We start from the raw sequence: 25,598 nt of genomic DNA on the forward strand, positions 1-25,598 counted from the left end.
CGACGAGTACGACAGCGGTGTGAAGCCGAATCGCAGTCCGGCTTGGACTGGTTTGATCGATGCTGCTCAGAATTGGGCTGAGAATTTTGTTGAGAAGAGCAAGAAGGGGGGGAGTAGTGTTGATGTGCAGGTCAAGATCGTTCCGAACTTGGGGGCGCATTGGAGGTATGAGATGGACTTTTATACTAAGGGGCGTGTCACGTATTTTCAGTATGATTGCTGGTTTGGGTAACAGTTCGAAGGCGAAGTAGCTGGATGAGGCGTTTGAATGGGACGAATCTTCCTCCGTCAGCATTGAAGGGTAGATGTGTCAAGGGGTGATGGTAAAGTAGACTGCGGCAAGTAGTTCGTTCCGATGCTGTTCCGTATTCACTAGTAAAATGACCGTCCATATATTCCGTTCCAGCGACTTATGCTCCCCAAAGTACGTTTGAGAGACCTCTCATGCAAAGAATACATTGTGATAACTCTCCTCTTGGCTGCGACCACTCTACCCACGCCAGCAAGTGGTGGACCTGGCTTTTTGATAGAGCTTTCCTCCAGGAGAAGGTAGCCCTTGGACCTCACCAATTCGCTCTTGGCAGTTGTTGTCCCTATCACGCATCTCGCTAGTAACCAGCTTCAAGGACCTTGGTCGTATATAGACCACAGTACAAAAGAGAACCCAACTGCGTGACATGTTACAGAGCACGATGATAACTTACCGGAAGAATCGGCATCTATAACCTGCGTATACTGTTGCGTAATCGGCCTGTCCTGGAAAGTTTGGCTCACAGCTACCGTTGGCTCACAGCTCTCGAAAAGACATCGTGCTAGAACGAAGGTATCCTACTATATCTTCCAGACCCTGAGTTGAGTGTAGCTAGACCGGCAGCCTGGTAACCAAGAGTGCGTGTGGCGAGGGATTCTGCGGATAAAACCATGATCTTCCAAACCGTTATCGACGCCCTTGGAGACGAGCACAGCTTGCGAAAGAGTAACAAAGGCAATCGGGGCTCGAATAGAGTGGCGTTGGACTTCTGAATAAGAAGCGAGGAGCGATGCAACTTTCGTCATGTAATCGTGTGGCGTAGTCTGCGAACACGCCATGTATACTAGAATACCAGTAAGGACGTGCATGTTGACCAGTGGCGCGTCTTTGTGCTTCAGATCTGCCGCTGAAGCTCCGCGGACGTTTGAAAAACATGTCTTTTAGCCAATGGACTTTTGTGGCTCACACGCCTCCAACGTCGCAGCACCCCTGGGAACAACATCTCAGCCCAGACCCAAAATATCCAAACTCCCCCACTCCCTCACCACGGGCCTCACACCCCCACCCATCCTCGCCCCCTCTTCCATCTCACTTCCTAACCCAACCCTCCCACAAGCCGCAACCGCCAAACTGCCCGAAGCATGAACAAGACTTCCCACAACAGGCGCCTTCCCATCACCCACTTCCACCACCTCATCAGCCTGTACAGCCCCCTCCCTCCTGTACGGGTCCCTCCAAACCCTTACTTTCCCATCCATCCCACCTGCCCAAACCTCATGCGAAATCCCCTCTACATCATACGGACTCTGTCCTGCATTCCAAACATCGAAGCCCAATTTCTGACGAGTGAGCGCTTGCCTACCAGCACAGTAACCCAGCGTGAGCGAGAAATTGCGGACGTCATAGATGAGCAAGACGTCTGAGCTGCGTTCAGCGACGTAGAGGTATTTCCCGCAGGGACTCCATTTGAGTGACGTGACGCCATCGCCCATGACGTTTTGGAGGGTTTCGTTGCGGAATTTGATGCCGTTTATTGTTCCTGGAAGCGAAAAATGTGTCACTTCGCTGCCGCCGATGGGGTCGTAGATGCCAATATAACGGGTGCGGGAGCCGGCTGCTAGGAGGCCATCGTGGGATGTGGGAGTGGGTGGCGAGAGGGACAGGGCGGAAATATCGCCCTTGAAGCCGCGGCCTCCGCCTTTGAGCTTGTTGCGTTTGGCGGGGATGGTGCGGATTGTGTGGATTGGTTTATCGGTTTCGAGGAGGTCGAAGATGGCGATTTCGTCTTTCGAGCCCGCAAAAAAATGCGTGGCGGTGGTGGAGTAGGCGAGGCTGAGAGGTGCGATGACCGCTTCAGTTAGGTTGTTGATGAGTTTGTAGGATGCTAGAGGGGTGGATATATCTACTGGTCCTCGGTTCTGAGTATCTTCGCTGTGTTTCTGCGAGGTAGGCCATAATGCGTTGTGCAGACTGATGTAGGTATCCCGTCGACTGATCAGTACAGTCGTGCTGCTGGCATCTTGTAGATTAAAGAGCGGATTAACCGCAAAAGCCCAAATCGGATTGGCAGAGCGTAGAGATGCGTAAGGGGTGAGAGGCTGAGGGTCGGTCTGATTCAAAATCTCGTTGGAGATGGGATACACGGAGAATTGACGGCTGTAGTCCGATGTGAAGACGCAGCTACCATCCGGTGAAAGCTGGGCTTCTTGTATGCAGCTCGTGTACGGTTTGGTATCGGATTCGTGATCTGAACTGACAGACTCGCTGCCATATTCTGGTTCCGATTCCGAGTTGGAAGATGAAATCGATGATCTCGAAGAGGATTGACTATCCGAAGGGTGATTGTTGTTCTTGTCTTCCGGTTCGTCTTCCATGGACTGCTGTGGTACATCATCGCTGCTAGCCATCACCGTCTCCGCCTCGCCCACCTCGTTTGACTCAGCACGATCCCGATCTTCATCCCTGGCCTCATCTTGTCCCTTCTCTCGCGCATCGCATCTCGGAATCCTTGTGCTAGCCAAACACCTTACACTAAGCCCCGAAGCAGACATTCTTCAACGCGCCATCTTCTTTAGGTAGGCTACCACTCCTGATGCGAAAAAACAACAACTGGGCCTGTCCGTATGTTGTGTATCAGGACAACATTGAAGTGTGAGAAAAGTGATTAGGAACGAAAGAAGCCTGCCCGCGCATAGTCCACTAGCTTATGCACAGACCCTTCGTTCTCCAACGCATGTCTTTACTCCCATCGTCATAGCCCGCCGAATTACTTTCCCACAATGCTCGACTCCCCGCGCGCACAACCACCACAAGCATGGGTTGAGTCGCCATACCTACGGTCGCTTATAGTGAGTAATGAGATCTTTCAGCTGTCAGAAAATTGCCTTGCAATTGCTCTCCTTCTCCCGATGTCGGCTCAAGGCGCATCATCCACATCTTTTGTTGCCATTGCGAAGCTACTGGTGCAGACGTCGTCGAGAAGCTCTGTACAACAATCCCAGTTAATTTGCATCTCTACATGTCCTTCGTCTCGTCTATATCCTCCACCCAAACAAGCACACATACATCCACACACGAACTAACACCCCCACCCAGGCAGGCGGCCTAGCAGGCACAACAGTCGACCTCTCCCTCTACCCCCTCGACACCCTAAAAACGCGTCTCCAATCCGCCTCAGGCTTCGCCGCCAGCGGCGGCTTCAACGGCATCTACCGGGGCGTCGGTAGCGCAATCGTAGGATCCGCACCGGGAGCCGCCCTCTTCTTCATAACATACGACACGATAAAACGATCCTTCGCCCAGAGCCAAAGTCTCCCTACCACGAAAATCGAATACAACGCAGAAGGAAAACCGTACAAACAAGATGTCCAAGACAGCGGTACCCAAGCACTCATCCACATGGCAGCAGCCAGCGCAGGAGAAGTCGCGGCATGTGCGGTGCGTGTACCCACGGAGGTTATAAAACAACGGGCACAAGCAAGTCAGCATCCGAGTTCACTTTCTGCTCTTACGTTTGTCCTCCAGCAGCGGCATACACGCGGGTTAGCGCACGTCTGGATGGAATTGTATAGAGGGTGGTCAATAACCATCATCCGCGAAGTCCCATTCACAGTCATCCAATTCCCGCTCTGGGAGGCGCTGAAGAAGTGGCGCATGAGCCGGACAGGCCGGAATGAAGTGACGGGCTTGGAGGGAGGTTTGTTGGGGAGTGTAGCGGGGGCGGTCGCGGCGGGCGTAACGACGCCGTTGGATGTGCTCAAGACGCGGATGATGCTTGCGAGGGAGAAACAGCCCATGGTGCAGATGTTGGGGAGGATCATGAGGGAGAGCGGGCCGAGGGCGTTTTTTGCGGGGATGGGGCCACGGGTGGGCTGGATTAGTGTTGGGGGTGCGATTTTCTTGGGGAGTTATCAGTGGGCGAGTAATGCGTTAGGGGGTGTGGTTGAGGAGTGAGCGTGGGTGGCATGGCAGATCATGGAGAGATCATGGAGAAAGGGTGGAGAAGGGAATGTCAATGAGAGTATATGATTAACTCTATCCTACTCAGCCACATGAGGCCGAGGCCACGGACTCATAGAAGAGTCTACTGGCAAGCGGGTATGCTATATACACTATTCAAAATCCCTGATCTTTATCCAAAGAACAATACCAACGTCCCCCGACTGAGCTGCACGCAGCCCCCTCCTTGTCCCCTTTCATATCCAAATCTCCCGAACCATACTACTCCAAACCCACCCAAACACGACCTACGGTCCAAAAACCGCAGAATCCTTGGTACTCCTATCCGCCTCACTGCTCTGCTTCCCCTCACTCGCATTACTACTTCCGGGCTGCGAGTTCAACCCCGCACCCACCTTCAATCCATGCATAGGACCAGGAGGTGCACCAGACTGCGGACCAGGGTAAGGCGCATGTCTGATTTCCTTGCGGCCATTGGCTTTGTACAACAGAAGAACGTCGCCGCCGCCACGCCAGATGTGTGCACGGATACTGGCTAGTGTCATGGTTGGCGGGATTAACTGTTGATATAAGAATTAGCATATTCCCTCAACCAGCTTTTCACAAAAAAACAAGCCGAAGACTTACCTGTCCGTTACAATACAACTCCAAATACTCGTCCGGCTTAAGCACGCCGCCACTCTCCGCCAACTTCTCGAGATCCTCCTTGGTGGGCGCGGGTTCAATGCGCTCAGCCACGTAACCCAGTATCTTGCGTGCGCGCAACATTCTATTTGCGTTGAGGCGGTTGTTACTGAGAGTCGCGTTAGCGCTGGCGGCGGTTTCGAAGGGGAGGGCAAAGGGAATGTACCCGTCGGATGAGATGGAGGGAAGCGTGTTGTTAAAAGGTTCGAGTACGAAGGAAACTTTGACTATGTCTTTGGGCGGGAGTTGATTCTGTGGGAGATAGTTAGTAAAGAGGGGGGTTTTGGTTGTATGGGGTGACGAACTCGTAGTAGGACTTCTGCTAGCCACATGGGTGCGGCTTTTTCGATGAGGTCGGCTTGGGTTCCTAGGGTTCCGACTTTGCCCTCGAACAGATCGGCTACACCGCCGGAATCGGGACGGTCCTCTTGGATTAGGATGGTGGTTAAAGCAGGTGGTTTTAGTACAGGTGTTTCGTTGGGCAGACTTGGTGCAATCTGTGTGTCCAACTTGGTCGCGCCGGCCGCAAGCTGTTCCTCGTAACCCTGCCGTATCCGTTGGAGAGCGCCGAAGAAGCTATCTTCAATGGTCTTTTCATCCGTCTTGTTGGAGTGTGTATCGCTATCTTCGGCCTTTTCGTCAACGGCGGGTTTGGCTGGCTCAGGGGCGGCTGTGCCGGTGCTGAACTTCTTCATGCTAAAGCCCATGTTAAACTTCTTACCAAACATGCCTTTGCCCTTCTTAGCTGGCGTGTCGGCCTCTGCAGGTGATTGAACAGTTTCCTCTTTTGAGTCGGTAGAGCCTTCTTTCGAAGCCTCGGTGGCTTTTCCACTTCCGTTGCCGTTAGCAGCAGAGGCAGAACCAAAGTAGTCACCGCCTTCTTGAGTCGAGCTCCGTTGGGTTTGCGTCTTCTCCAGCTGTGCGCCCTCTTCCTTGGTAGGAGTCAAGGGGTTGGTGGTAGAGTTGCGTCCTGCACTCATAGGTGCTGCCATTGGCGTGGCTAGACCGATAGCCAGACCTGGTGTATGTGGTAGACGCATTCCGTCGGCTCTGATGGTCGAGCCTGAAGCAGGTCCTGAAGTCGCATCTGTCCATCCGCTGATGTTCATGTTCGGTAGCTCGATGTTCGTGGGTCGACCCGGCTGTGGTTGCTCTTCCTTCTGTTTGAGCAGCTCTGCCCGCAGGACCTCATCGCGCTTGATTTCCTCGTCGATGAGGTTGGAGAAAAGGTATCGTAATATCCATTTGCCAAGGTTTATGCGATGGTCTTCCCGGAAGTCAATCTGCTCCTCTAGCTCCAGCTCGTCTGCATATGTCTCGGCATCGAAGCAGTAGTTCTCTTCCAGCATGCACGTCAAGGTGCCTATCCTCGTATCGACAGCGCACCAGTGAGCGACGGTGTCGATGGTGTTGACTTCTGGCACAACGTCCTCCATGTGCTTCTTGCCGTATGACTTGATCGGTGCGCATTGCAGTAGATCCCACAGAACCACCTCTCCTGCCGTGTCCAGGGTGAGGACTCTTCGCCGATCGTTGAGCAGATGGTGCTTGATAAGACCATTCTGGCCTTCGATTGTAAAGTCTGGCAGCGCACGGACAGTTCCAACAGCGCTGTGTTCTGGAGCCGTTAGTACCTCAGAGGGCTTTCGCGTGCTAGCTAGGGTTGAGGCATCGGCGTCTTTGGTCGCAATCGCTTGCGGGAATGGCGCGGTGTTGGACATGCGCAGTAGAGACTTGAGCGGTATCTTGGACGTCTCTTCGGTTCTCGGAGGGCTGCCAGCAGGAGGCGAGGGAATTCGCGATCGCATAGTCGACACGCTGTTCCTGTGCCACTTGTAGGATTCCGGAAGTTCCACCTCTGCGGCGGTCTCGACGTCGTTCCATCGGTTGATGCTCGAGCTGGAGGTTGCAGTCCAGATATAGTCGCCAGCTGCGACAATCTTGTTCACACCCTCGTGCTCCTGACAGACTGCTAGCGAGAGTCCCTCGTCCATCTCCGCGCAGTTGCGTACATCGCTCTTGGCGACTATGCCGGAGCGGTCTGAGGAGTAAAAGACGTCGAGCTCGGGCGAGTCGGAGTGCAGAGACCAGACGCTGTCGTTATGCATGGTGAGGGTGTACATGCAGCGACCTGCCGTCATGGACCACACCTTGACTGTCTGATCGGACGAGCCCGTCAGGATCATGTCGCCGTCCTGCGCGAGGAGGATATCGCGCACATTGTCGGTGTGTCCGACGAACTTGGTGATGCGCTTGCCCGACCTCGCGTCCCACACGCGGACGATGCTCTCTGGCCCGCCACTTGCAATGAGGTTGGGTGTTGCTGCCAGGGCGTATACAGAGCCCTTGGCGGTGTTCTCATCCTCGCCGACTGCAATCTCCAGCTTCTTGCCTGCGCCATTGAGGTCCCACAGGCTGATTTTGCGGTCGAGGCCGCCCGAAGCTATCCAGTTCTCATTTCCGCCCGGCGATGCGACGCGCTTGACATAGTCGGTGTGCAGGCCAATCGTTTGCGGGGGGAGCTTGTCGGTGGCAGCGGGTCGCCATACCTTGACGGTGATGTCGGAGGAGGCGGAGACGAGGGCGTCGTTGTTCTGGGCGAGGACGATGTCGTTGATCCAGTGCGTGTGCGCCTGGACCTGGTTGCGGAACTGCGTGGGCGGGGGCTTGAAGTCGGCGGCGTTGGAGTCGGCAAACGGGTCGTCGTCGTCGTCGGCGGCGGTCGTGTCGAGGTCGAGATGCAGGTCCCAGGCGCAGATTACGCCATCACGGCCGCCCGAGTAGAGGATCGAGTTCTGGGGGTCGACGGCCAAGCCATTGACTCCCAGCCTGTGTCCGCCCGCCGAGTTGGCCAGTGGCAGCACTGCGCGCCCAGGTCAGCTCCAGCTCCAGCTCCAGCTTGTCGCGACGGCGCATGCAGCAGCCGACACTTACCGTACGAGATACGCTTCCGCGCGTTGCGTCCCATGCCCCAAGATTAGCCCTGCGCGGACATGCGGGCGGTGAATAATTGTATTGGTGGAGAGAGGGCCTGTGTACCTTCTACGGGGGTTATGTTATGATGTTATGGGGTTGAGGGCGGCTTGGTAGGAGGATTCCAGGCGGGCTCCAGGTCCCCAGGTCCCCTGCCCGGTGCATCATAGTCGACCACTGCAGCCCGCGCCGCCCGGGATTCTTACCAGGGCTGGGCCATTGCGGCGCGGAGAAGGCTGCAAGTGCGCGCGCTCGTTCCCAGCCGCGCCCGCTGCTTTCTGGAGAGAAGGTGAATACGTCACCGCCGGGCTCACGATGAATTCTATGCGAGGGTCTGACTACTGGAGAAATTCAACGGCCAGCTGTAAAGACATCTGCAGGCTCTACCGTACCAGCTGGCTTCCCGGCAACGTGGGCGCAGGCTGCGGGGTTTGACAGCCCACGAGCCGGGCGTTCGCATTCGCTCGACGGCTCTTCGGGCGGCTAGCCGGCTATCCACCGACGTGGTAGCCCTGGAGGCCCTGCATTATCATCTCTACTATGGATTTCCACAACACACAACTACGTCTCTACGCTTTTCGCTGGTCGAACCATGCATCCGTGCCAGTCCTTACCTGCTCCTCCCCAAGGCACCCGATCCCACTCAAGTGTCTTTACCAGCGCAAACCCCCTCCTCTCATACACGGGCCTCCCAGTCATCGTGGAATCCAAATACGTGACCAGCCCCTCTTCATCCGCCTTCTGCATCCCCCAGTCCAGCATCATCTTGGCCGCCCCCCGACCCTGGTGATCCGGATGCGTAGCCAGTGAATTCAGCATAAAGTACGGCCTCGACGTGCCCATGATGGCAGCCTGGGCGGCTCGTAGAGGACCGAGCAACGAACCCAGAGCCTTGAGACGCAGTTCTGGCGGCAGGAAACCAGGCGTACTGTCTGCTTTCTCGACCAGAATGGGAGGTGCTTCGTTGTTCTCATCTTCTTTGATCGCTGAGATGTTGTGCATACTCCATACTGATACGGCGATTGTGCGTCCGCCATTATCAGGTGGGTCGTCAGAACTAGGCTCGAGGCCTGTGTCTATGACTTTCCAGTGCCACGCATTTGGCTTCTTGATCTCTCGTTTACGGTCTTCAGCCACGCCATGCATGGATGTTTCGCTGATAGGGCCGGTGTGCAGGAGGTCGTGCGTCGGACCGTAGTAGGCGAGTGCGCGCACGCGTGTCCAGGACAACGTATCTTCCTCAGTCATTGGATGGAGTTGGAGTGGCATAGTCGTGATGGAGTTGTTGTCTAGAAGTAGTACGATCAGTATCGGCTGAGTTCAGTCACAGAGGGTTCACATGGAACGCGACACACTCTACGGAAGAGTATCTTATCATTCCCTGGACGTCGCAATGGATGACTCAGAGCATCGATACGACTGAAGGCGTCCAGTAACATACAGTCTCACCACAGCACAATGCAGGAACCCAACTATCGCGATAACGTAGATACGCACCTACCTTCCAGATCGGGAAGCAGTGCTGAGATGAGAGACAAGTCCAAAGCACTCGAAGGCCAATATACCTACGTAAGAGCACATATGCACGTCATCTCGAACATGTAGGAAGGAGGCACCGTTGAACCCCTCCAGGGTGCAAGCGCAGTTGGGTGGGGCAGGAACGTAACCCCGCTATCCTACCTAGGTAGCTATGTACGCACAACAACCGTGGATTTATGAACGAGCTCACCAGAATCACACATTCACTTCGCGGTCCATTTCAAAGCTCCTTGACAGAGCTTGGTTAATCTTGACCAGATTTCAGGTTCTGTATATGTTAAGTGGAAGTCGTTCTTTCCACCTACATCTTTGGAGACGAATAAATTAACCGCCACTGTCCTACCTAGTGTTCGACACCCGCATGCTCAAACGACGAGTATGCAATCCTTCGAGCACACCAAGCGACACCCGATATCCATATCCACACGAAGTCCGCCCGTACTACCTGATTGAAGCTTTCAGACCCGCTTTTCACCGGACGCTCTGCCAAAGAAGGCCGTTAATATGTGAGGTAGAGGCAGCTGCAGGTGCTACATTCCTGCACTTCAACTCTCTGCTATGCATGCAAAAGACTACCCTATGAGTACTCAAGCGGTGTTGAATAGCTTATGATATTTGCATCTATAGTTCAATTATGTTCTTTCCCTCCCTGCAATTCACCTGGTTGCGTTGCAGACAACACTGCGATCTCTAGTCAGATCAACCAGATAGATCCGACCCGTCCGAAGAACGCGGCACGTCAATAATCCTTACGACTAATATATGCACGCATGCGCCGGCTCGATAGTCCATATAAAATGGAGCAGACTGTGCCGTACTCATACATGAGAGTAAGCTCCTTGTCCATTCTTCCTATCCATACCTCCGTCGTTGCGTAGCTTCTGCTTCCTTTCTTTTCTCTATATAAATCCGTCTTCTCTCCCTCGTCACATACTTCTTCATCTTATCACACACAGTGACATTTATACTCAACACCCTCAGTCTACTTCCACGCATCTTCCCCTTCTCGATATCCTCATCATACACAAACCAGCCATGCATCTATCCGCCCTCCTCTCCCTCATCGCCCTCCCAATGATATCCAACAGCCTACCAACCAACCAAGACCTACCTGTACATATAATGCCCGGGGGTGATAACACAGCAGGAGTCTATGCAAACGGCGCTCAATGGGGCGGTCTCTTCGTCAACGGCGGATGTTCGCCAAATTTTGGTAAAACGGTCAAAATTGTCCTCATATTCGAGGGATACAGATGTCGCTTTTTCCGGTACGTTGTTACATGCTCGGCCACTCTATCTTCACAAGACACAAAGCTCGTTCGTTCTAGATTATGTACTAATCCATTATATAATAGTGAGGACAACTGCAAAGGACGGATTGGTGGGGTTGAAGGATTACCCTTCCCTGGGGGCGATCTGTATCAACCTGCGAGATCTGCGACGTGCTGGAGAGGGTAGTTCGAGATACTCCGGGGCTGGGCTGAAGTACTCCTATTCGTGTTGGAAACAAGCTGGCTCAGTTGACGCAAACGGTCGGCGACCCAAATATGGCTGAAAGTTGACACGCTTAGGCTGATGAGCGCTGAGTCTGTGGGAACAGAAGTGGTAGTCGTATACAAACGATCGTATAAGTCATGTTTCCTTGATATTGGAATCACGTCACAATCGCTCATTCAAATGGAACCCTGTATTGTGAATAAAGCAGCATCGCGATTACGGGGGTAATACAGCGAACCACTGCTGGTAACTCTTTAGAAAATTGAACACCTCACTTCCTTGCTAGACACTCGTCATCAACATCAAGTCAAGACCTGCGGTCAAAGAAAGAGATTGCGCAAGGGGGAGCAAAAGCGTATGCGTGAGCAATTTACTAATCAGTTGTCCAGGCTGCTAGTCGCTACGACAATTTGCAACAGGTCTGTCTTTTTTATTGTTCGTATTCCACAATACTAGCAAGCGCGCACTGTCCGGATTTAGAGCCTCAAATCTAATTCCTCGTAACAATCACGTCTCCGCGCTTACGTTTCGCGCACCAACTCTATCGCGTGGACCATGTTCGCGCCACGCTTGAAAACTTCACACCTACCTTCCAAGATAGCCCGAGCACATCCTTACCATAAGCTCACACTCGTTCCAGGCTTCCGGAGAAACCACATGCGATTCATGACTGGATTCAATACTTTCCCTACTCCTTCCTATTCAGGTATACCAACGCCCAGCACATCCACCATCCGCTGTGGAAAAGAAACCACAGCCCTATCAAACAGCTCACCCACCATCTTGCTTGTTCACACATCAAGCCACAATCCGCATCTGGAATCAACACTTCGACTCCGAATTGCCCTTTCCGGCACATCGCCAGAGTTATACTTCGGTACTACCACATTCGCACACCGGTCCATGATCTGACCCCGAAAAGCAAACTCAAAACAAATTAATGTTGCAAGCACCAAACTCTCTCCAGTGGGACGCCTGAACTACATTCCACACGTGAAAAGTGGTATTGCCTAATTGGGCTGTTTTATGTTTACGGAGCCGGTGCTTCAAAGCTTGGTGGTGCTTGCAACGTCTGGAACAGTCTTCAGCCTTGTCTTAGTGCCGAGGCGAGTAATTCTCCTCAAGCCTTCTGCAATCAATGGTGAGTGAGGAATTTCCTGTTACGGTAGTTTGAAGTCTGGTAGGGGCGTGGGGATCGATGTATTTGGGATTAGGAGCTGGGAGGCGGTTCGGAGTGTTTGCGCGGGATGGGACGGAGGCTGAAGTTTGTGCAAGTAGAACAAGACGTGTGATGTACATCATCTGCCTGTTCTGTATGCTGGAAGGTCCTGGACATGGATGCGCGACCGCGATTCCATTATTCCATTGTGTTTGTATGAAGGTTTGTAGCATGGCCTGCATACATTGTCGTCAATCCAGATATTTCCTGCTCTTGGATTCAGCATTCGTAATCGTCGCGTGACATCTTCGATCCAGACTCCCGACGCTTCCAGACCCCCTTTTGCTTTTTCGGCGACGTGTCCAGTCGCCCGCCGTCATCCACACCCTTCCAAGCTTCCTTTATTCTTTCCCATCTCGGCATTTATGACTGCCTCGCTACCAAACTCCTTCAGCCCCTTGACCAGACTCTCGATGTTCTCGACCCAGTTTCCCGATCACAACCCCATCCTCTTCTGTTTCGTGGATCTTTTCCCGATAGCGGGATCTACTGTGATCAATGGTTTTCTAGATTCCTTTCCTCTTGCGGTAGATATTGACCGTTGGATGGGCGGTGGCTAGGCAATTTGAGGAATGGTCGGATAGAGGGTACCACGGGCCGGAGTCTGGCAGCCGTTGACCAGAATCGATGGTTTTGCTGGGGGTTTCCTGTTTGGGAAGTGTGCGGGAGTTGAAGGGCTGGATGAGCGGTAGTTGGTAGATTGAGCGATACGAGGTATACGACCGGAGATGGGGTTAGGGTGTATATGATGGAAGTCCCGCCACACGAATCGTCGACATATGCTTGTACTTCAACGTGCTGCAGATGCTTCATGACTGTGTTCCGTGGGGTGCCGAAGCACGATGCGCAAGCATGGTGGTGTTGTGAGCGACTGGAGAGCAAAGGTAGCTATACCTCCATCTCCGCAGCACCCTAAATTTCTCCCAGTGCGCGGAGAGGCGGCATGAAAGCTGGAGGTAACATTTTCCATATACCCAGCTCATCAGCCTCGAACGCCGTCGCACTCGTACACAATCTCACCTGCCCTACCGAAACATCACCAGTAGAACATGACCACTTTCCCCGATGCCACGAAAGCAGTAACAAGCATGGGAAACAAGTAAACCCGATTTCCCAAATAAGCGTGCAGCCATGTGCCGCGGTATCCATGTTAGCTTGACAATGACGTAGCGACTGCGCGGATGCTTGCGCAAATCCCGCCAGGAACATCGCTATTGCATCACCGCGACCCACGTCTCAACCCTTCCTCTCAGTCCTTTCACGAAACAACATCTTTGCTTGCACTCCTCTTCAAAATACACCAGGAACGACACAACACCCCAATTGACATCACAAGACCTCTTTCAACATGGATGTATGTGTAGAGCTGCCACGAGAAGGGTTGATGGGTGTTTGCGTAATGGACGAATGCTGATGATGGGGATTAGGTCTACTACTTCTACTCCTACGGCACTGCCGCATGGCTGGGTAAGCTCTATATCTTCCCGCGAGGATATCGTACAGCTTGCTAACAGAAAGACAGCGACCCAAGCCGCGCCTCTGATCGCGTCCCCAACAATGATAGTAGCATTGTTGTCCCCCGAAGTCCGCGAAGCTTCCAGTACGTATACATTGAAGGCCAGGAAACATGGTGTACGATGATGTGCTAACGGGGATGATCAGCTCTCGAAGTCTACTTCTCCCGCACTCTGGGCCTCTCGCTCATCGCCCTGGGCGTCCTGACTGTCCTCCTCACGGGCTCCGTTCCATTGTCTAGTCGACTCTCCGAAGGTAATTTCCCTTCCCATATCCCCATATCCCCATTTCCTCCATCAACGCCATACTAACCCACCACAGGCGCCACAACCAACGCCGAAGATCCCAAAGCGCCCTACGCTCTCCCCACGCTCACCGTAACCGCCATGTTCCACTCCGCCCTTGCCTTCTACGGCTACGCCATGTGGACGCGCACCGGCGTCATGGCCTTCAGTCTAGGCACGCTGGGCTCTGGTTTCCTGGCCATGGTGGCGCTGTGGTGCATTTTGTTTGCGAGCAGCAATGGACGGATTAGCAGGAAGACTGGGGCGGATAAGAGGACGAGTGGGTTCCCGTTCAAGAACGCCGAGGCGGAGAAGAAGAAGGGTAGGTAAATGCTTACTATACGTCTGTGGGAGTTGGGAGGGTGTGGAAGGGAGGAGGTGTACTGTGGTGGACAGAAGCGTGCATGGCATGGAAGGCAACGGCGAATAGGCATACAATAGGAGTTATGCGGGAGTAAGCATTGAGAACTGGCATTGGGAAATTGCCAGACACGGATTACTGGGATGAAGGCTGTATACTATGAGAGCATCAAATAAATTGGTATCTTTAACCTTGAATGTACCCAAAGACCATAAACCCCAGTGTCTAACCCATAGTAATACACAAACAAGTACTGCTGAGAAAAAGGAGGACCTGGTGCCGACATCCCCTTCAACAATAAAGCTTCGTGCTTGTTCGCCGTATTGTAGCAGCCCACCTCTCCCATGCCAACACCTCCACCACTCACCATGTGCACATCGCCTCCTGGCCGGTACCCTGTAATTCAACAGCTCTTCCAGACTACGACAGCGCGCATCCAGAATCGCAAGACGATCCGCTAGACCCGGATATTCCAGCCCAGCCTGCGACAAAGGAAGCTGACGCAGGCGCCGCGCTTCCATCCAGCGATAGTATGCACGCTGCTGCAGATCTAGAGCCATATCCCCCTCCGCCAGATCCAGATACTCCAGCCCAGGCTACGAAACAGAAACCTGAGGCTGGCGCTCCTCCACTTGTTGGATGTGCGCGGGAGGCGGCCTGGGCGGTTGGATAACTTCCTCTTTGATCCGAGTCTGTTGCTGAGTGTCATCCCGCCACCACGGCAACTTCCCTTCTTTGGGTTGTATAGGCAGAGCCTTCGCGGGCTGGATGTCGTTCTCAACGGATTGCCAACCTTCCATGTCGTCGGGCATGCCTTCTTCGACGCGGCGTCGTCGCTCCGTTGCGGCTTGGGCTTCCATGTAGTTCTCGAAGAGGAGTTCTTTGGCCTGCCATTCTTCCTGGCGCACGCGTTCGAGCTCCTCGGCTTCGGCGCGCAGTTGTTCGCCTTGTTGCGTTGCCCAGAGGAGTTGGCGGCGCAGGAGTTGGAAGAGTTCGGGTGCAGGACGCTGGAGCTCTTCGGGGCTGAATTCGATGTCAGGTGGGAATTGGACGAGTGTTGGGCCGGATGGGTTGGCGAGGTCTTGCAGGTAGACGACGTTGTTGTGGGCGTAGTCGGCGTCTGAGGCGGGTGCGTTGGGCGGGATTGTTGCGCTATTCGGGGGGTGCGAGTGTGAGGAGGGGGACCCGGGTGTAGAGCCTTTGTCGTGGGGCAGCTTCTTGGCTTCGTTGTTGAGGACGAGCTTGAGGCGCTGCTTGTTGTTTGTAGGGTTGGATGAGTGGTGCTTGGGTACTGGGTCCGAGGGGCGCAATGCTTCGGTCTCGTGGACGGTTCTCATGTGCTTCGCTAACGCGTCGGAGCGGGTGAAGGAACGGTCGCATTCTGGATGACTTAGTAGGGGTAATGTGATGGAGATGGTCTTGGCGACATACCTGGAAGTGTGCAGTAGAATGGCTTCTCCCTTGTATGTGAGCGCATATGTGCCCTAAGCGCATAGCCACTGGCATGTGGTATACCCTTCCTTGTGCAGTCGCTCCACTCGCAGCTATACTTCTTCTGTCGTGTACCGATATGGTCTTCGTGAAGATGCTCGACTAGATTATCCATATTCTGCAGGTCACCCGCCGTGCAACCGTCCCACTTGCAGACAGTGACCTGTTCCTGACCATAGTCATCATCTTGCGACATGCCCGGGTGGTGGTGTGGCGACGCAGGAACAGAGCCATCGGTATCTTCCGACAGCTCGTCCTCTTCCTCAGGTGGCATGGTATTGATATGGGGTGGTGAGGATGGCGCGCGGATATTCAGGCGTGGTCGCTTGTTCGGGCGCTGGTCGTGGTCAGGAGTGGCTTCGTAGCTGGCATGGCGGCGTCCTTTGATGTCCTCGGGGAAATCGTCGCTGCCGTACTCGGAGAGCTCGGAAGGCGAATCCATGTCGGCGATTGATGTGGATGTGAATGTATGGGGGCGCGTTTGAGAGAGCGTGACGATGGCTGTCCGGCGCGTTGGACGTCTAGCCCGAGGTGCAGGGACCACCCGTTTAGCTCGATATTTTTGGGCAGCTTACTTCCTTCCTCTTTCTTCCAGTCCTCCTCCAACAACACGCGAACGTCTTCAGGTGAGTTTTTCTCCATTTTCTACCATCTCATCTACATGATGATCTATTCCAGAGTTCTGCAATTCCAAAGAGTCGCTTCACGGCGGCTCACATGCGGATTAGCTCTACACTACAATTATTTCTGACCTGCCATTCTTTTACAAACTCAAGCTTGCTATATTACAGCTACAGTACTAACAAGCTTTAGACTAGAACTATAGTTGTCTATGCGAACAGCAGTGCTGACTGCGACTCGTGGTATCTTCCTCCAATCGGCGGGAACTTCTTCAGCATCTCGTCCAGCGCCTTCATGTCCTCGTCGTTGAGCTTCGCCGGCTTCATATTCTCCTCGATCCTCTCCGACGTCGTAGCACCAGGAATTGGGATGATAGTAGGCATACCCTTGGCACCGCTCTGCGCGAGTACCCAGCCGATGGCAATCTGAGCTGGTGTGACTCCCTTGGCCTTGGCCATGTCCTCGACGGCGTGGAGCAATTTGATGTTCTCGTCAAATACGTCGGGCTGGAACCTGGGCATGTGCTGAAGCATCGAGTCGGGCTCGATGTCACTGTACTTCTTGTACCTGCCAGTCTGTATACATTAGTGGTAAGTCATTGGGTGAGAAGAGATGCGCTTACCAGGAATCCGCGTCCAAGGGGAGAGTACGCGATGATAGGGATACCCAGCTCTGCGCACGTTGCCGCGACACCATTTTCAAGAATGTCGGTCACCCAGAGCGAGAATTCCACCTCGACGGCCGAAATGGGGTGCACAGCATGCGCCTTGCGGATAGACTGCGCACCAACCTCTGACAAGCTGATACCGCCGAGCTTGCCTTCCTTGACATACTCTGCGATGTAGCCAACGGTGTCTGCGATGGGTGTCTTGGGGTCGACCCTAGCACACTCGAACAGATCGAGAGTCTTCTTGCCATCCAGCACCTTCAAGCACTCGTCGATGCTGCGCCTTACGTTCTCCCGACTGCCATCCGGCGCCAGCTCACCCTTCTTGAGACCACCTTTGATAGACAAAACGACCTTTTCTGCGTCGCCGGGGTACTTGGTGAAGTACTCATTAAGCAGGTGTAGAGAGTTGCGCTCCGGGGGACCATAGAGCTCGCCGCCGTTCCAGTTGTTCGCGCCGAGTGCAAGTGCTGTGCGCATAGCTGCGTAGCTCTGTTCGGCTGGTGGTGGGTTCTTGCGCCATGTCAGACCTGCGATGTGTTAGTGAAGCGATCGCGTGGGAAGTGATGATGCATACCCATGAGGCCGTAGCCAACTGGGCCTACAGTCTTTCCGACGAGTTCAGGCATCTTCAGTGCTTTTCTGAAGTTGATAGTGGGGTAGATAGAAATCCTGCAAATTTATCGCTCTGGTGCCTCAATTGATCGTGTCGCTGTTGATGGCGTGTAATTTCCTATCCACCGCTCTGCCACCGAGTTCTTATATTGTAACGGCGGTCTTCTCGGGCCCGAAGTCATTTTTATGTAACTGGATGTTGATGACGCGGGCTCCACATGCGACCTGCATCTGCCGGCTCCATTGAGATCTTAACTCCGTTCGGCCAATCAGGCTCGGATGGGGCGGAAGAAGATGGACTTTACTATGATAGCTCCAGCGGAATGTTTGCGCGATGTATGCGACATGGAGTGGTTTGAGGATGCATATGAGGTTGGGTTGGTAAGCTGGGATGGCGAGATGGCATCGGGACGGAGGGTGGGTGGGCTGCGAGGTATTTTTGATGGGTAAGTGATTGAGTACAGTTGAAGGACGCGAAAAGCGTTCATAATGACAATCAGCAAGACATTCGCAGGTATAATGTAGATTGTGATTTCTCGAGCAGAATTTTTGCCCGTTAGATACAGCTTACAAAGACCGAGCTTCATCGCATTACCCAATTTTTTCTACAGCGCTATGCAATAACACAAGTACAGTACAAAGCCAACTTAACCCCTCCCCCTTCATCCCTCGAAGACACCCACCCTCATCCCAGCATTCTCTCACTTCATCTTCTTCCTCTCCACTCCATCCAAATCCCTCAACGCCCCCCTCACCGGCCACACAAACCCCTCCTCCACTCCTCTCGTCTTCCCCTCCTCAATCGTAACAAGATACTCCACAAGCGCCATACCCACATACGCGCCAATCGCCGTAAAGATATGCCACCACCCATGCAATTCGAACAAGAAACCCCAGGGCAAACCCACCCACCTCTTCCACACTGTCACATAGTAACACGCATGGAAATCAATGTTCCATAGAAAATACCCGAAGAGGCCGGTTGAGATACCAAACGTTGCCATCTTTCCAAGTTTCTTGCGTGCTTCCTCGGACGTGACTTGCACTTTAATGAGGGCGCGCGTGTATTTACTTACCAGGAAGATCATGACTGCAAACGCAATCTCATGTAGAATGATTTCATCGGCCCAGACGTGGTACACGGATACTGGAATCAGACTTCCGAGGATGTACGCCGTGTACTTCCTCCTCTCACTCAGCGTAGCCTTGAAACAAAGTAATTGGTGCAAGATGGCGCCGACGGCCAGAAACATGGATAGGTCGTCGCCCATTTGCGAATGGTATTTTAGCGTTGCGTGGAACCAGGCTGAGAGGACGCCCACGCTGATCAGACCCCAGTAGGGGAAGGCGAGCGTGGAGATGAGACCGCCAGAGGGTTTTGGGGCGACGCGGCGGAGGCCGTGGAGGCCGTAGATTACTGGGGGGAGAGTGAGTTTGGGAATGGGGTGAGAATGGGGAAGGGCGGACCGTAGGTTATGTTTGTGAGGGTGTTTATGAATTCGCCGATGTAGGGTGTTATTATGTAGTCCTGGACTACAATCAGTCTTCCGGATACACATCTCTTTGGTTCATCTTGCGTACTTCTTCACAGAAACTACTTCAAGTCAGCTAACCCCCAATTTGATATGCAGGTACCGCATGCAAACTCACTTGTGATTCGACGTCTTTGGCTCCCAAGCCCCGACGATGTATTCGTTGGGGTTGGGGTAGTCCCATCGCCACTGCATGTTCAATTGCGAAGGCCGTGAGCCGGAGAGTTGGTGTTATTTTTGATGTTCTGGGGTATGAGGTGACGTTGTTGTTTCCAAGGTTTTGTGGTTTTCTACTTGGAGCAGGAGGGTTTGCGCTTTGACCCCTGATCGCGGTCCACTTTGCACGCTACGAAGAGACTATACGAAGACGCGTGGAAAAGCAAATTGACGAACACGGAAGCAATAGTAACTCTTTGAGAGTGGGAATTGATATTCCAGGCTGCTACTTATAAGCGAAATTTCGTCTACGGGGTCCCAAAGTACCGCCCGGGCGTAGACCATTGGTTATACAAAAATAAAAGTAATCTTGTACCTACAGGTGCAGCATACTTTGTAGTAGTTAAATAAGAACAGAAAGCTGCATTTGAGGATGCTATGAGTCCATACTATGTCTTGCAGACTTAGTCTGCGATGTTTTCAGGTCCTGCGGGCCCAGATAGAGGAACAGAATGACCACTCTTCTCCGCACACGCGTACACAGCTAGCAACGTAGTAACAGGATCAAGAAAGATCTTTTGAAGTACTTTTAGCCCGCCCTGTGTCTTGCAGAGTTGCTTCGTAGAGTTCTTGTACGACAGACTTGAGCAGACTGGGGAAAAAAGCATATCTTGCACATACGCATAGCAGTCTGTTCCTAAAGCTCTAGAAATGGTCCTCCGAGCCTTTGGAATGCATACTGAGTTTGGTGGACGTGCTGTGACTGTAGGAAGTGTAAAAACATGGGTCTTACCGCGACTCGAACGCGGGGCCTCTCGCAAGCTATGCTTGGGTTTGCGAACGTCCTAAGACGCTCTCCCTAAGCGAGAATCATACCACTAGACCATAAGACCAGAAGAGGCAACAGCTGTGAAGCTGTTGTTCTTGTTGATGGAATGGGAGCAAAAAACAGCGTATATGAAGTAAATTTTGAAAATTGAGGTTTTCGAAAAATTTACAGGTTCTGGAACTTCAAACGCACTGCCAGCTCGTTCGTAGCATGTGCCTTGTGCTTCCCACAAAAATTTGTGGGGTTCTGACCGTTGGAAGTTTGAAATTGATGCCAGTGATGGTTGACGTGGCCGAACTTAGCCGCTGGCTTGGGCGGACCAGGGGCGGCAGATAGCTGCTCGAACACCAAACCTTCGCATGTGTATTCGAGACTCCCGCGCAACGGCGTAGTGATACGGACGTGAAGCATTATTGGTATAATAGGTATTAGTGAGTGATTTGATGAAGTTGGAGGGTAGGGAGCCAGACTCAGCGCGACCATGTCCTTTCGACACGCTGTTCGTGATGCTCGCGATTCTTTGTTCGTACGGAGCACTTGGGCACAGCTAAGCTCTACTCAAAGCAGCGACAAGATCTGGAGTCTGATTGCAATAGTCTTTTGTGAGCGACAACGCGTCTATGCAGTACATGGTCAAAACCAAAAAATTGATGACGCAGTCCATATCCAACATTACGCCTTCGCACGGCTCGCACGTCTTCTCATGTATGCACCACACCTTCGGGAAGTATATCCTGCATCACACACATAGGTGTTGTATGCCGCAAGAAGGCCAGCCACTGTCGCGACCATTTCTTCAGATCTTTTCACCGACTCAGGATTGCTGCGGGCTCTATAACGGCCACGATGCTCATAGTGTCAAGTTCTTTGTCAGTACGCATCCAAAGCTTGTCTTTTTTACGCATATACTGTAAAATGGCTAGATATGTGAGTTACTAAGCCAAATCTGCAATCACGGCGCTGAGATCGAAGCAAGATTTGTACGCGTCTCATGGCGAATGGCCTGACTTTCTGAGTCGTCCCGCTTCAACATTCCCATGTTGTGAGGATCCTGGTCGACGCGCAAGGCGACGCAATAGGTTAGCCCAAACGCGAACATCTGAAGGAAGAAAGCCCGATCATCGATGAGCAATTCCGATGTTCGTCACGACTCCGATCATGAGAAGGCATCTTGAACTTGCGCTGATATCGAATGCGCATTCGATAAACGATAGTTCTCATCAGCTTCACTTCCCGCATAACGTGTCCTTTGTTGCAGGTCACTTCAGCCATTCCAACGCGATGCGACTGCGATGCGTCGCTGTTGATGCCATCGCGATGGCAAGGTAAAAGTCGAGAGAGCCAACGTTGCCAAGCAGAGCAACGATCGCGCTTCCTCGTATGTTCTGACCACCCTCAAGCGCATTCCTGCCCAATCACCCACCATAACAGGCGGAAGCAACACCACCTCAGGAAACATCTCCAGTCACATGCATCATCCCCTCAAAGCAACCACCTTAGTCGGATCCCGGCAGTGCTGCAAAAAGAGCCGCCGGTTCGGTTAAGGTGCCACTGACGACATCCACACATGCACAACGCGGGTGAGGCGATCTCCACAACTCTCCGGGCCTGAACGCGTCTTTCTCCACCTCCAGCCTAACCCCAGAATCGTTTTTTCCACAAATCACACGAGCTCCGACGCTGACTCGATCTCGTTTCTCTCCGATGGTCAAGACGGCAGGCTTCTCGGCATGCGGCCGCTATACTGGGGTTGGTAAATTCATTTTAACCATTTTACCTGCCAACGAATGTAAGAATGGAGTGCCCCATGCGGACCCAGGACTCGAGTGGAGACGGCTGCTTCAAGCGCTGTGATTGTCACGTCGAGCACAGCGGCGTGTAGTGCCGACTTCCTCAACCCTTATATTCGACCCTCCCCACGTCTGTGGATCGCCAGGTCGAACGACTGCCATCTCTGCATCAACCCAAGACTTTGGACAAGCCCCGGTCAAGATGTTCGAAAGGTTTCCTAAGATTTACAATGTCTACTTCTTGGCAATTGTTGCCACGATGGGAGGCATGCTCTTCGGGTTTGATATCTCTTCGATGAGTGCCATCATTCCAAGCGAGCAATATCTGTAAGTTGCAGTGACATCAAACACCTCACTTATTGATCCCTAACAACAAACAGCACCTACTTCGACAACCCAACCGGCGTCGTTCAGGGAGCTATTGGCGCGGCCCTTGCTGCGGGTTCAGTCGTTGGCAGTGCTATTGCTGGTCCCATCTCCGACAAGTTTGGTCGTCGCGATGCCCTTCTTTTCGCCTGTCTCTGGTGGCTCGTCGGTACTGCTCTGCAGGTCGCTGTCACTGGTCGCGGCATGCTCATTGCTGGTCGCGTCCTGAACGGTGTTACTGTTGGCATCACTTCGTCTCAGGTCCCAGTCTACCTCGCCGAGATTTCCAAGCACTCGCAGCGTGGTGCCATCATTATTATTCAACAGCTGGCTATTGAGTGGGGTATCCTTATCATGTAAGTACACTGAACACACTGAACACACTGAACAAGCCCAAGCTAATAGATCGCAGGTACTTCATCGGCTACGGATGTACTTTCATTCCTGGCGAATCAGCTTCATTCCGCACTGCCTGGGGAATTCAGTTTGTCCCCTGCGTCATGTTCATGATCGGCCTTCCATTCCTCCCAGAGTCTCCACGATGGCTCGCAAAGGTCGACCGTACAGAAGAGGCAATCCACATACTGGCGTCCATCCAAGCCGACGGCAACATCGAGGATCACTACGTTCTGGCCGAATATGAGGAGATCGTGACTGCTCTCACGGCGGAACGCCTAGCTCCCCAAGGATGGCGGAAATTTGTTGTGAATGGCATGTGGAAGCGGACTCTGGCTGGTTTCTCCGTCCAGGCCTGGCAGCAACTTTCCGGTGCTAATGTATGTTGAACACACCTCGCGCAACACCGTCGTCTAACAACTTTACAGGTCATGACTTATTACGTCGTGTACATTTTCGCCATGGCTGGTCTTTCTGGCAATACCAAGCTTGTTTCCGCTGGTGTACAGTACGCTCTGTTCATAATTTTCTCATCCATCATGTTCTTCTTCGTCGACAAAATCGGACGGCGGACGCTGCTGGTCTGGGGAGCAATTGCGATGGGAATCTGCCATCTGGTCGTAGCTGGTATGCTCGGCGGATTTTACACATATGTTCCTGACGGTGTCGGCGGCGACAAGAACGTTACCATGGAGGTTAGAGGGTCGCCCGCGTACACCGTCATCGCATTCTCGTACCTTTTGATTATCGTCAGTACCTCCTCTCCGCATATCACATACGAACCATACACTGATTCGACGCTTTTTAGTTCTATGCACTTACCCTGGCGCCTATCTGCTGGGTCTATGCCGCTGAGGTCTGGTCATTGGAGACACGTGCTTCCGGAATGGGTATCGCGGCGATTGGGAACTGGCTTTTCAACTTCGCAATTGGTTTGTTCATTCCACCCGCGTTTGTCAACATCAGATGGGGTCTTTTCGTCGTCTTCGGAATACTCTGTTTTATGGCTGCCGTCCAATTCTTCTTCACCTACCCTGAGGTAAGGAAATCTGAGATTTTTGTGATGATTTCAGCTAATTCTTCGGACAGACTTGCGGTAAAACCCTTGAGGAGGTCGAATTCCTGTTCAGCAAAGAGGGCCCACACGCTTGGCACACCAAGAAGGGCAGCTCTAACCTCGCACGCGACCTGGAGAACGTTGCTGCTGCGCAAGCCAAAGGAGACGCTCTTGCCACTATCAATAACATCGCAAAGAAGGATAAAGGTGAGACTGAGACAACGGAGGCGGTCTAAGTGGTCTGGAATGTGCGGTTGTCAGCATACATATCACCAATAATGCCATATCTGGCTTGCTTGGAACGAACCAAATTGTTACTTTGGACTCTTACAGCACTTCATTTTTGTTGAGATTACTGAGAGACATGAACGAACTAACACAGCATTCTATTATATATCGCTGCTAGTGACATCGTACTACTAATCCCAATCCTCCCGCCAAAGCCCCACCTTCCTCAAGAAATCGACCTCCTTCCCTTTCGCGTACTCCCTCGCCCAATTGTTCCCATCCCACCTCTCCCACGCAGCGTTCCACCTCTCATCCGCCCACCCCGTCTTTCCAGCCGGATACAAAGGCCCCATCTTCCGTTTCCGCACTTGTTCCATGATAGCGATAGCACTGCTTCCATCCTTCGCTGTCGATTCGTGTGGTCTCACATTGAGCATGAAGACCTCTGCCTCTCGCGCCTCTTCCAGTTCTTGTTTGTAGGTTTTCATTCTGGCTTCCCGCGCTTGAATTGCGGCGGGGAGGTGGCAGCGTGGGATAGACGGGGGTCTATTGATGCGGTCGAGCGGATGAGTCCAATCTGAGATCGAAGAAGGTGAGGTAGACGATGAGGTATCGCTATTATGTGTGCGGCTACCGGATGTGCTGGGTGAACGGATGGGAAATGGTGCTTCATGCATGAAAGCTTGTTCGGTCTTTGCAATGTGGATATCGCGGGCTTTGACGCTCTTCCTCAGTCTGATGATTGCATCTTCCAAGCGCATATTGACGACTTGTTCGCGCTTGTAGTCTCGTTTAAGTGCTTCGCTTGCTCGCTCTGCTACCGAGAGCTTTTGTTGGAGGCCCCGGACTTCCCAATGGGCTTGGTCTTTGACCTTTTTGTAGTAGTCTCTGATATACCGGAAGTTCTCTCGCTGTTGCTCGGAGATATTGGCTTCGAATGCGAGGCTGCGTTGCTCAAATTGTACCTTGTTTTCTTCAAGTTCTTCCCTCCATCCCTTGGCCTCCATTTCCAATTTGTCGTTTTTGGGGCGCAGCTCTGCGAGCTCTTCTTCCGCCATAGTGAGGTCTGACTGTAGTTTCTCATTCTCGGGCTGGAGTTGTGACAGCTGTTTCTTCGCTTTGGCGAGCTCCTGCTCTACACCTTGGCGTCTATGTCGCTCCCGCTTGTAGTACTGTTCACATTCATTTTTACCCATGTGCATGTCCCGTGGGCTTTGCAAACCGGGGCTCAGTAGCCCCGTCCTCTCGATATCCATGGCTTTCTCCAGCCTAGCGTTCTCGAATCGTTCCTCCACTAGCTGACGGTTCAAATCCTCCTTCTGTTCTTTCAGCTCTCTAGAGTTTCCGTTAACTCTTTTGATCAATTTGAGAAAATTGGCTCGCAGTCTTCCAACCTCGGTGTCCTGTCCCATGGTCTGGAATATGCCGTCAAGCTCAGAGTCCGGAAAGTTCGCAACCTCGGGCAGATTTTCCGCTATCTTGTCAACGATTTCGTATAATGTTCGGATAGACTCTTCATTGTTTTTTACCTTCTCTTCTGCCTCCGTCAGGTTGTCATCAAGCTGCTT

At 52.8% G+C, this 25,598-nt stretch overlaps 9 protein-coding genes and 1 non-coding gene across 10 annotated transcripts; 3 read left to right on the forward strand and 7 right to left on the reverse strand.

Annotated features, from left to right (window-relative positions):
• Positions 1–933: 933 nt before the first annotated feature.
• Positions 934–2,916, reverse strand: BKA58DRAFT_44946 (WD40-repeat-containing domain protein). Its single transcript, XM_046174314.1, has one exon. The coding sequence runs from the start codon at positions 2,800–2,802 to the stop codon at positions 1,255–1,257; it is 1,548 nt and encodes a 515-aa protein (XP_046021474.1). The 5' UTR covers positions 2,803–2,916; the 3' UTR covers positions 934–1,254.
• BKA58DRAFT_44947 (mitochondrial carrier domain-containing protein) lies at positions 2,917–4,351 on the forward strand. The gene is made up of 2 exons (XM_046174315.1): positions 2,917–3,099; positions 3,347–4,351. The coding sequence occupies exons 1-2, from the start codon at positions 3,031–3,033 to the stop codon at positions 4,202–4,204; spliced, it is 927 nt and encodes a 308-aa protein (XP_046021475.1). The 5' UTR covers positions 2,917–3,030; the 3' UTR covers positions 4,205–4,351.
• BKA58DRAFT_44953 (WD repeat-containing protein 48) lies at positions 4,351–8,145 on the reverse strand. The gene is made up of 4 exons (XM_046174318.1): positions 7,829–8,145; positions 5,200–7,757; positions 4,838–5,146; positions 4,351–4,770 (listed from the first exon to the last, which is right to left on the reverse strand). Exons 1-4 carry the CDS (start codon positions 7,860–7,862, stop codon positions 4,498–4,500), a joined length of 3,174 nt encoding a protein of 1,057 aa, XP_046021476.1. The 5' UTR covers positions 7,863–8,145; the 3' UTR covers positions 4,351–4,497.
• On the reverse strand, positions 8,146–9,555 carry BKA58DRAFT_44982 (uncharacterized protein). The gene is made up of 2 exons (XM_046174325.1): positions 9,365–9,555; positions 8,146–9,156 (listed from the first exon to the last, which is right to left on the reverse strand). The coding sequence occupies exon 2, from the start codon at positions 9,134–9,136 to the stop codon at positions 8,429–8,431; it is 708 nt and encodes a 235-aa protein (XP_046021477.1). The 5' UTR covers positions 9,137–9,156; positions 9,365–9,555; the 3' UTR covers positions 8,146–8,428.
• Positions 9,556–13,271: 3,716 nt separating this feature from the next.
• BKA58DRAFT_392685 (uncharacterized protein) lies at positions 13,272–14,461 on the forward strand. The gene is made up of 5 exons (XM_046171027.1): positions 13,272–13,476; positions 13,550–13,589; positions 13,645–13,722; positions 13,785–13,892; positions 13,959–14,461. The coding sequence occupies exons 1-5, from the start codon at positions 13,471–13,473 to the stop codon at positions 14,249–14,251; spliced, it is 525 nt and encodes a 174-aa protein (XP_046021478.1). The 5' UTR covers positions 13,272–13,470; the 3' UTR covers positions 14,252–14,461.
• On the reverse strand, positions 14,462–16,251 carry BKA58DRAFT_368445 (uncharacterized protein). The gene is made up of 2 exons (XM_046168942.1): positions 15,714–16,251; positions 14,462–15,663 (listed from the first exon to the last, which is right to left on the reverse strand). Exons 1-2 carry the CDS (start codon positions 16,213–16,215, stop codon positions 14,879–14,881), a joined length of 1,287 nt encoding a protein of 428 aa, XP_046021479.1. The 5' UTR covers positions 16,216–16,251; the 3' UTR covers positions 14,462–14,878.
• A 312-nt stretch (positions 16,252–16,563) lies between these two features.
• BKA58DRAFT_45154 (NADP-dependent oxidoreductase domain-containing protein) lies at positions 16,564–17,822 on the reverse strand. The gene is made up of 3 exons (XM_046174395.1): positions 17,639–17,822; positions 17,017–17,591; positions 16,564–16,969 (listed from the first exon to the last, which is right to left on the reverse strand). The coding sequence occupies exons 1-3, from the start codon at positions 17,688–17,690 to the stop codon at positions 16,604–16,606; spliced, it is 993 nt and encodes a 330-aa protein (XP_046021480.1). The 5' UTR covers positions 17,691–17,822; the 3' UTR covers positions 16,564–16,603.
• A 555-nt stretch (positions 17,823–18,377) lies between these two features.
• Positions 18,378–19,403, reverse strand: BKA58DRAFT_323641 (alkaline ceramidase family protein; the record flags this gene model as incomplete). The annotated part of the gene is made up of 4 exons (XM_046167925.1): positions 18,378–19,093; positions 19,144–19,204; positions 19,258–19,270; positions 19,327–19,403. The coding sequence occupies 4 exons, from the start codon at positions 19,401–19,403 to the stop codon at positions 18,378–18,380; spliced, it is 867 nt and encodes a 288-aa protein (XP_046021481.1).
• Positions 19,404–20,148: 745 nt separating this feature from the next.
• BKA58DRAFT_t85 lies at positions 20,149–20,257 on the reverse strand. Its single transcript has one exon. It is a non-coding gene; the product is annotated as a tRNA-Pro (tRNA).
• A 1,710-nt stretch (positions 20,258–21,967) lies between these two features.
• Positions 21,968–24,130, forward strand: BKA58DRAFT_45187 (general substrate transporter). Its single transcript, XM_046174402.1, has 6 exons — positions 21,968–22,310; positions 22,364–22,705; positions 22,762–23,125; positions 23,174–23,494; positions 23,554–23,784; positions 23,835–24,130. The coding sequence occupies exons 1-6, from the start codon at positions 22,186–22,188 to the stop codon at positions 24,036–24,038; spliced, it is 1,587 nt and encodes a 528-aa protein (XP_046021482.1). The 5' UTR covers positions 21,968–22,185; the 3' UTR covers positions 24,039–24,130.
• The last annotated feature ends 1,468 nt before the right edge of the window (positions 24,131–25,598 follow it).

This window comes from Alternaria rosae, assembly GCF_020736505.1.
Source record: "Alternaria rosae strain MPI-PUGE-AT-0040 chromosome Unknown BKA58scaffold_10, whole genome shotgun sequence".
NCBI classification, from domain to species: Eukaryota; Fungi; Ascomycota; class Dothideomycetes; order Pleosporales; family Pleosporaceae; genus Alternaria; species Alternaria rosae.

Excerpts from the sequence above, each read along its gene's own strand:
- BKA58DRAFT_44947 (XM_046174315.1), top strand. The coding sequence starts at position 3,031 with ATGCTCGACTCCCCGCGCGCACAACCACCACAAGCATGGGTTGAGTCG. Across the intron at positions 3,100-3,346 it reads CATACCTACGGTCGCTTATA|GCAGGCGGCCTAGCAGGCAC; the intron begins GTGAGTAATGAG and ends ACCCCCACCCAG.
- BKA58DRAFT_45154 (XM_046174395.1), bottom strand. The coding sequence starts at position 17,690 with ATGCCTGAACTCGTCGGAAAGACTGTAGGCCCAGTTGGCTACGGCCTC. Across the intron at positions 17,592-17,638 it reads AGTTGGCTACGGCCTCATGG|GTCTGACATGGCGCAAGAAC; the intron begins GTATGCATCATC and ends AACACATCGCAG. Across the intron at positions 16,970-17,016 it reads CCCTTGGACGCGGATTCCTG|ACTGGCAGGTACAAGAAGTA; the intron begins GTAAGCGCATCT and ends TAATGTATACAG.
- BKA58DRAFT_44982 (XM_046174325.1), bottom strand. The coding sequence starts at position 9,136 with ATGCCACTCCAACTCCATCCAATGACTGAGGAAGATACGTTGTCCTGG.
- BKA58DRAFT_44953 (XM_046174318.1), bottom strand. The coding sequence starts at position 7,862 with ATGGGACGCAACGCGCGGAAGCGTATCTCGTACG. Across the intron at positions 7,758-7,828 it reads GCGGAAGCGTATCTCGTACG|TGCTGCCACTGGCCAACTCG; the intron begins GTAAGTGTCGGC and ends CTGGGCGCGCAG. Across the intron at positions 5,147-5,199 it reads TAGCAGAAGTCCTACTACGA|AATCAACTCCCGCCCAAAGA; the intron begins GTTCGTCACCCC and ends TATCTCCCACAG.
- BKA58DRAFT_45187 (XM_046174402.1), top strand. The coding sequence starts at position 22,186 with ATGTTCGAAAGGTTTCCTAAGATTTACAATGTCTACTTCTTGGCAATT. Across the intron at positions 23,495-23,553 it reads TCTCGTACCTTTTGATTATC|TTCTATGCACTTACCCTGGC; the intron begins GTCAGTACCTCC and ends GACGCTTTTTAG. Across the intron at positions 23,785-23,834 it reads TCTTCTTCACCTACCCTGAG|ACTTGCGGTAAAACCCTTGA; the intron begins GTAAGGAAATCT and ends TTCTTCGGACAG.
- BKA58DRAFT_368445 (XM_046168942.1), bottom strand. The coding sequence starts at position 16,215 with ATGGATTCGCCTTCCGAGCTCTCCGAGTACGGCAGCGACGATTTCCCC. Across the intron at positions 15,664-15,713 it reads ATTCTACTGCACACTTCCAG|AATGCGACCGTTCCTTCACC; the intron begins GTATGTCGCCAA and ends TAAGTCATCCAG.
- BKA58DRAFT_44946 (XM_046174314.1), bottom strand. The coding sequence starts at position 2,802 with ATGTCTGCTTCGGGGCTTAGTGTAAGGTGTTTGGCTAGCACAAGGATT.
- BKA58DRAFT_392685 (XM_046171027.1), top strand. Across the intron at positions 13,590-13,644 it reads CGGCACTGCCGCATGGCTGG|CGACCCAAGCCGCGCCTCTG; the intron begins GTAAGCTCTATA and ends ACAGAAAGACAG. Across the intron at positions 13,723-13,784 it reads CGAAGTCCGCGAAGCTTCCA|CTCTCGAAGTCTACTTCTCC; the intron begins GTACGTATACAT and ends GGGGATGATCAG.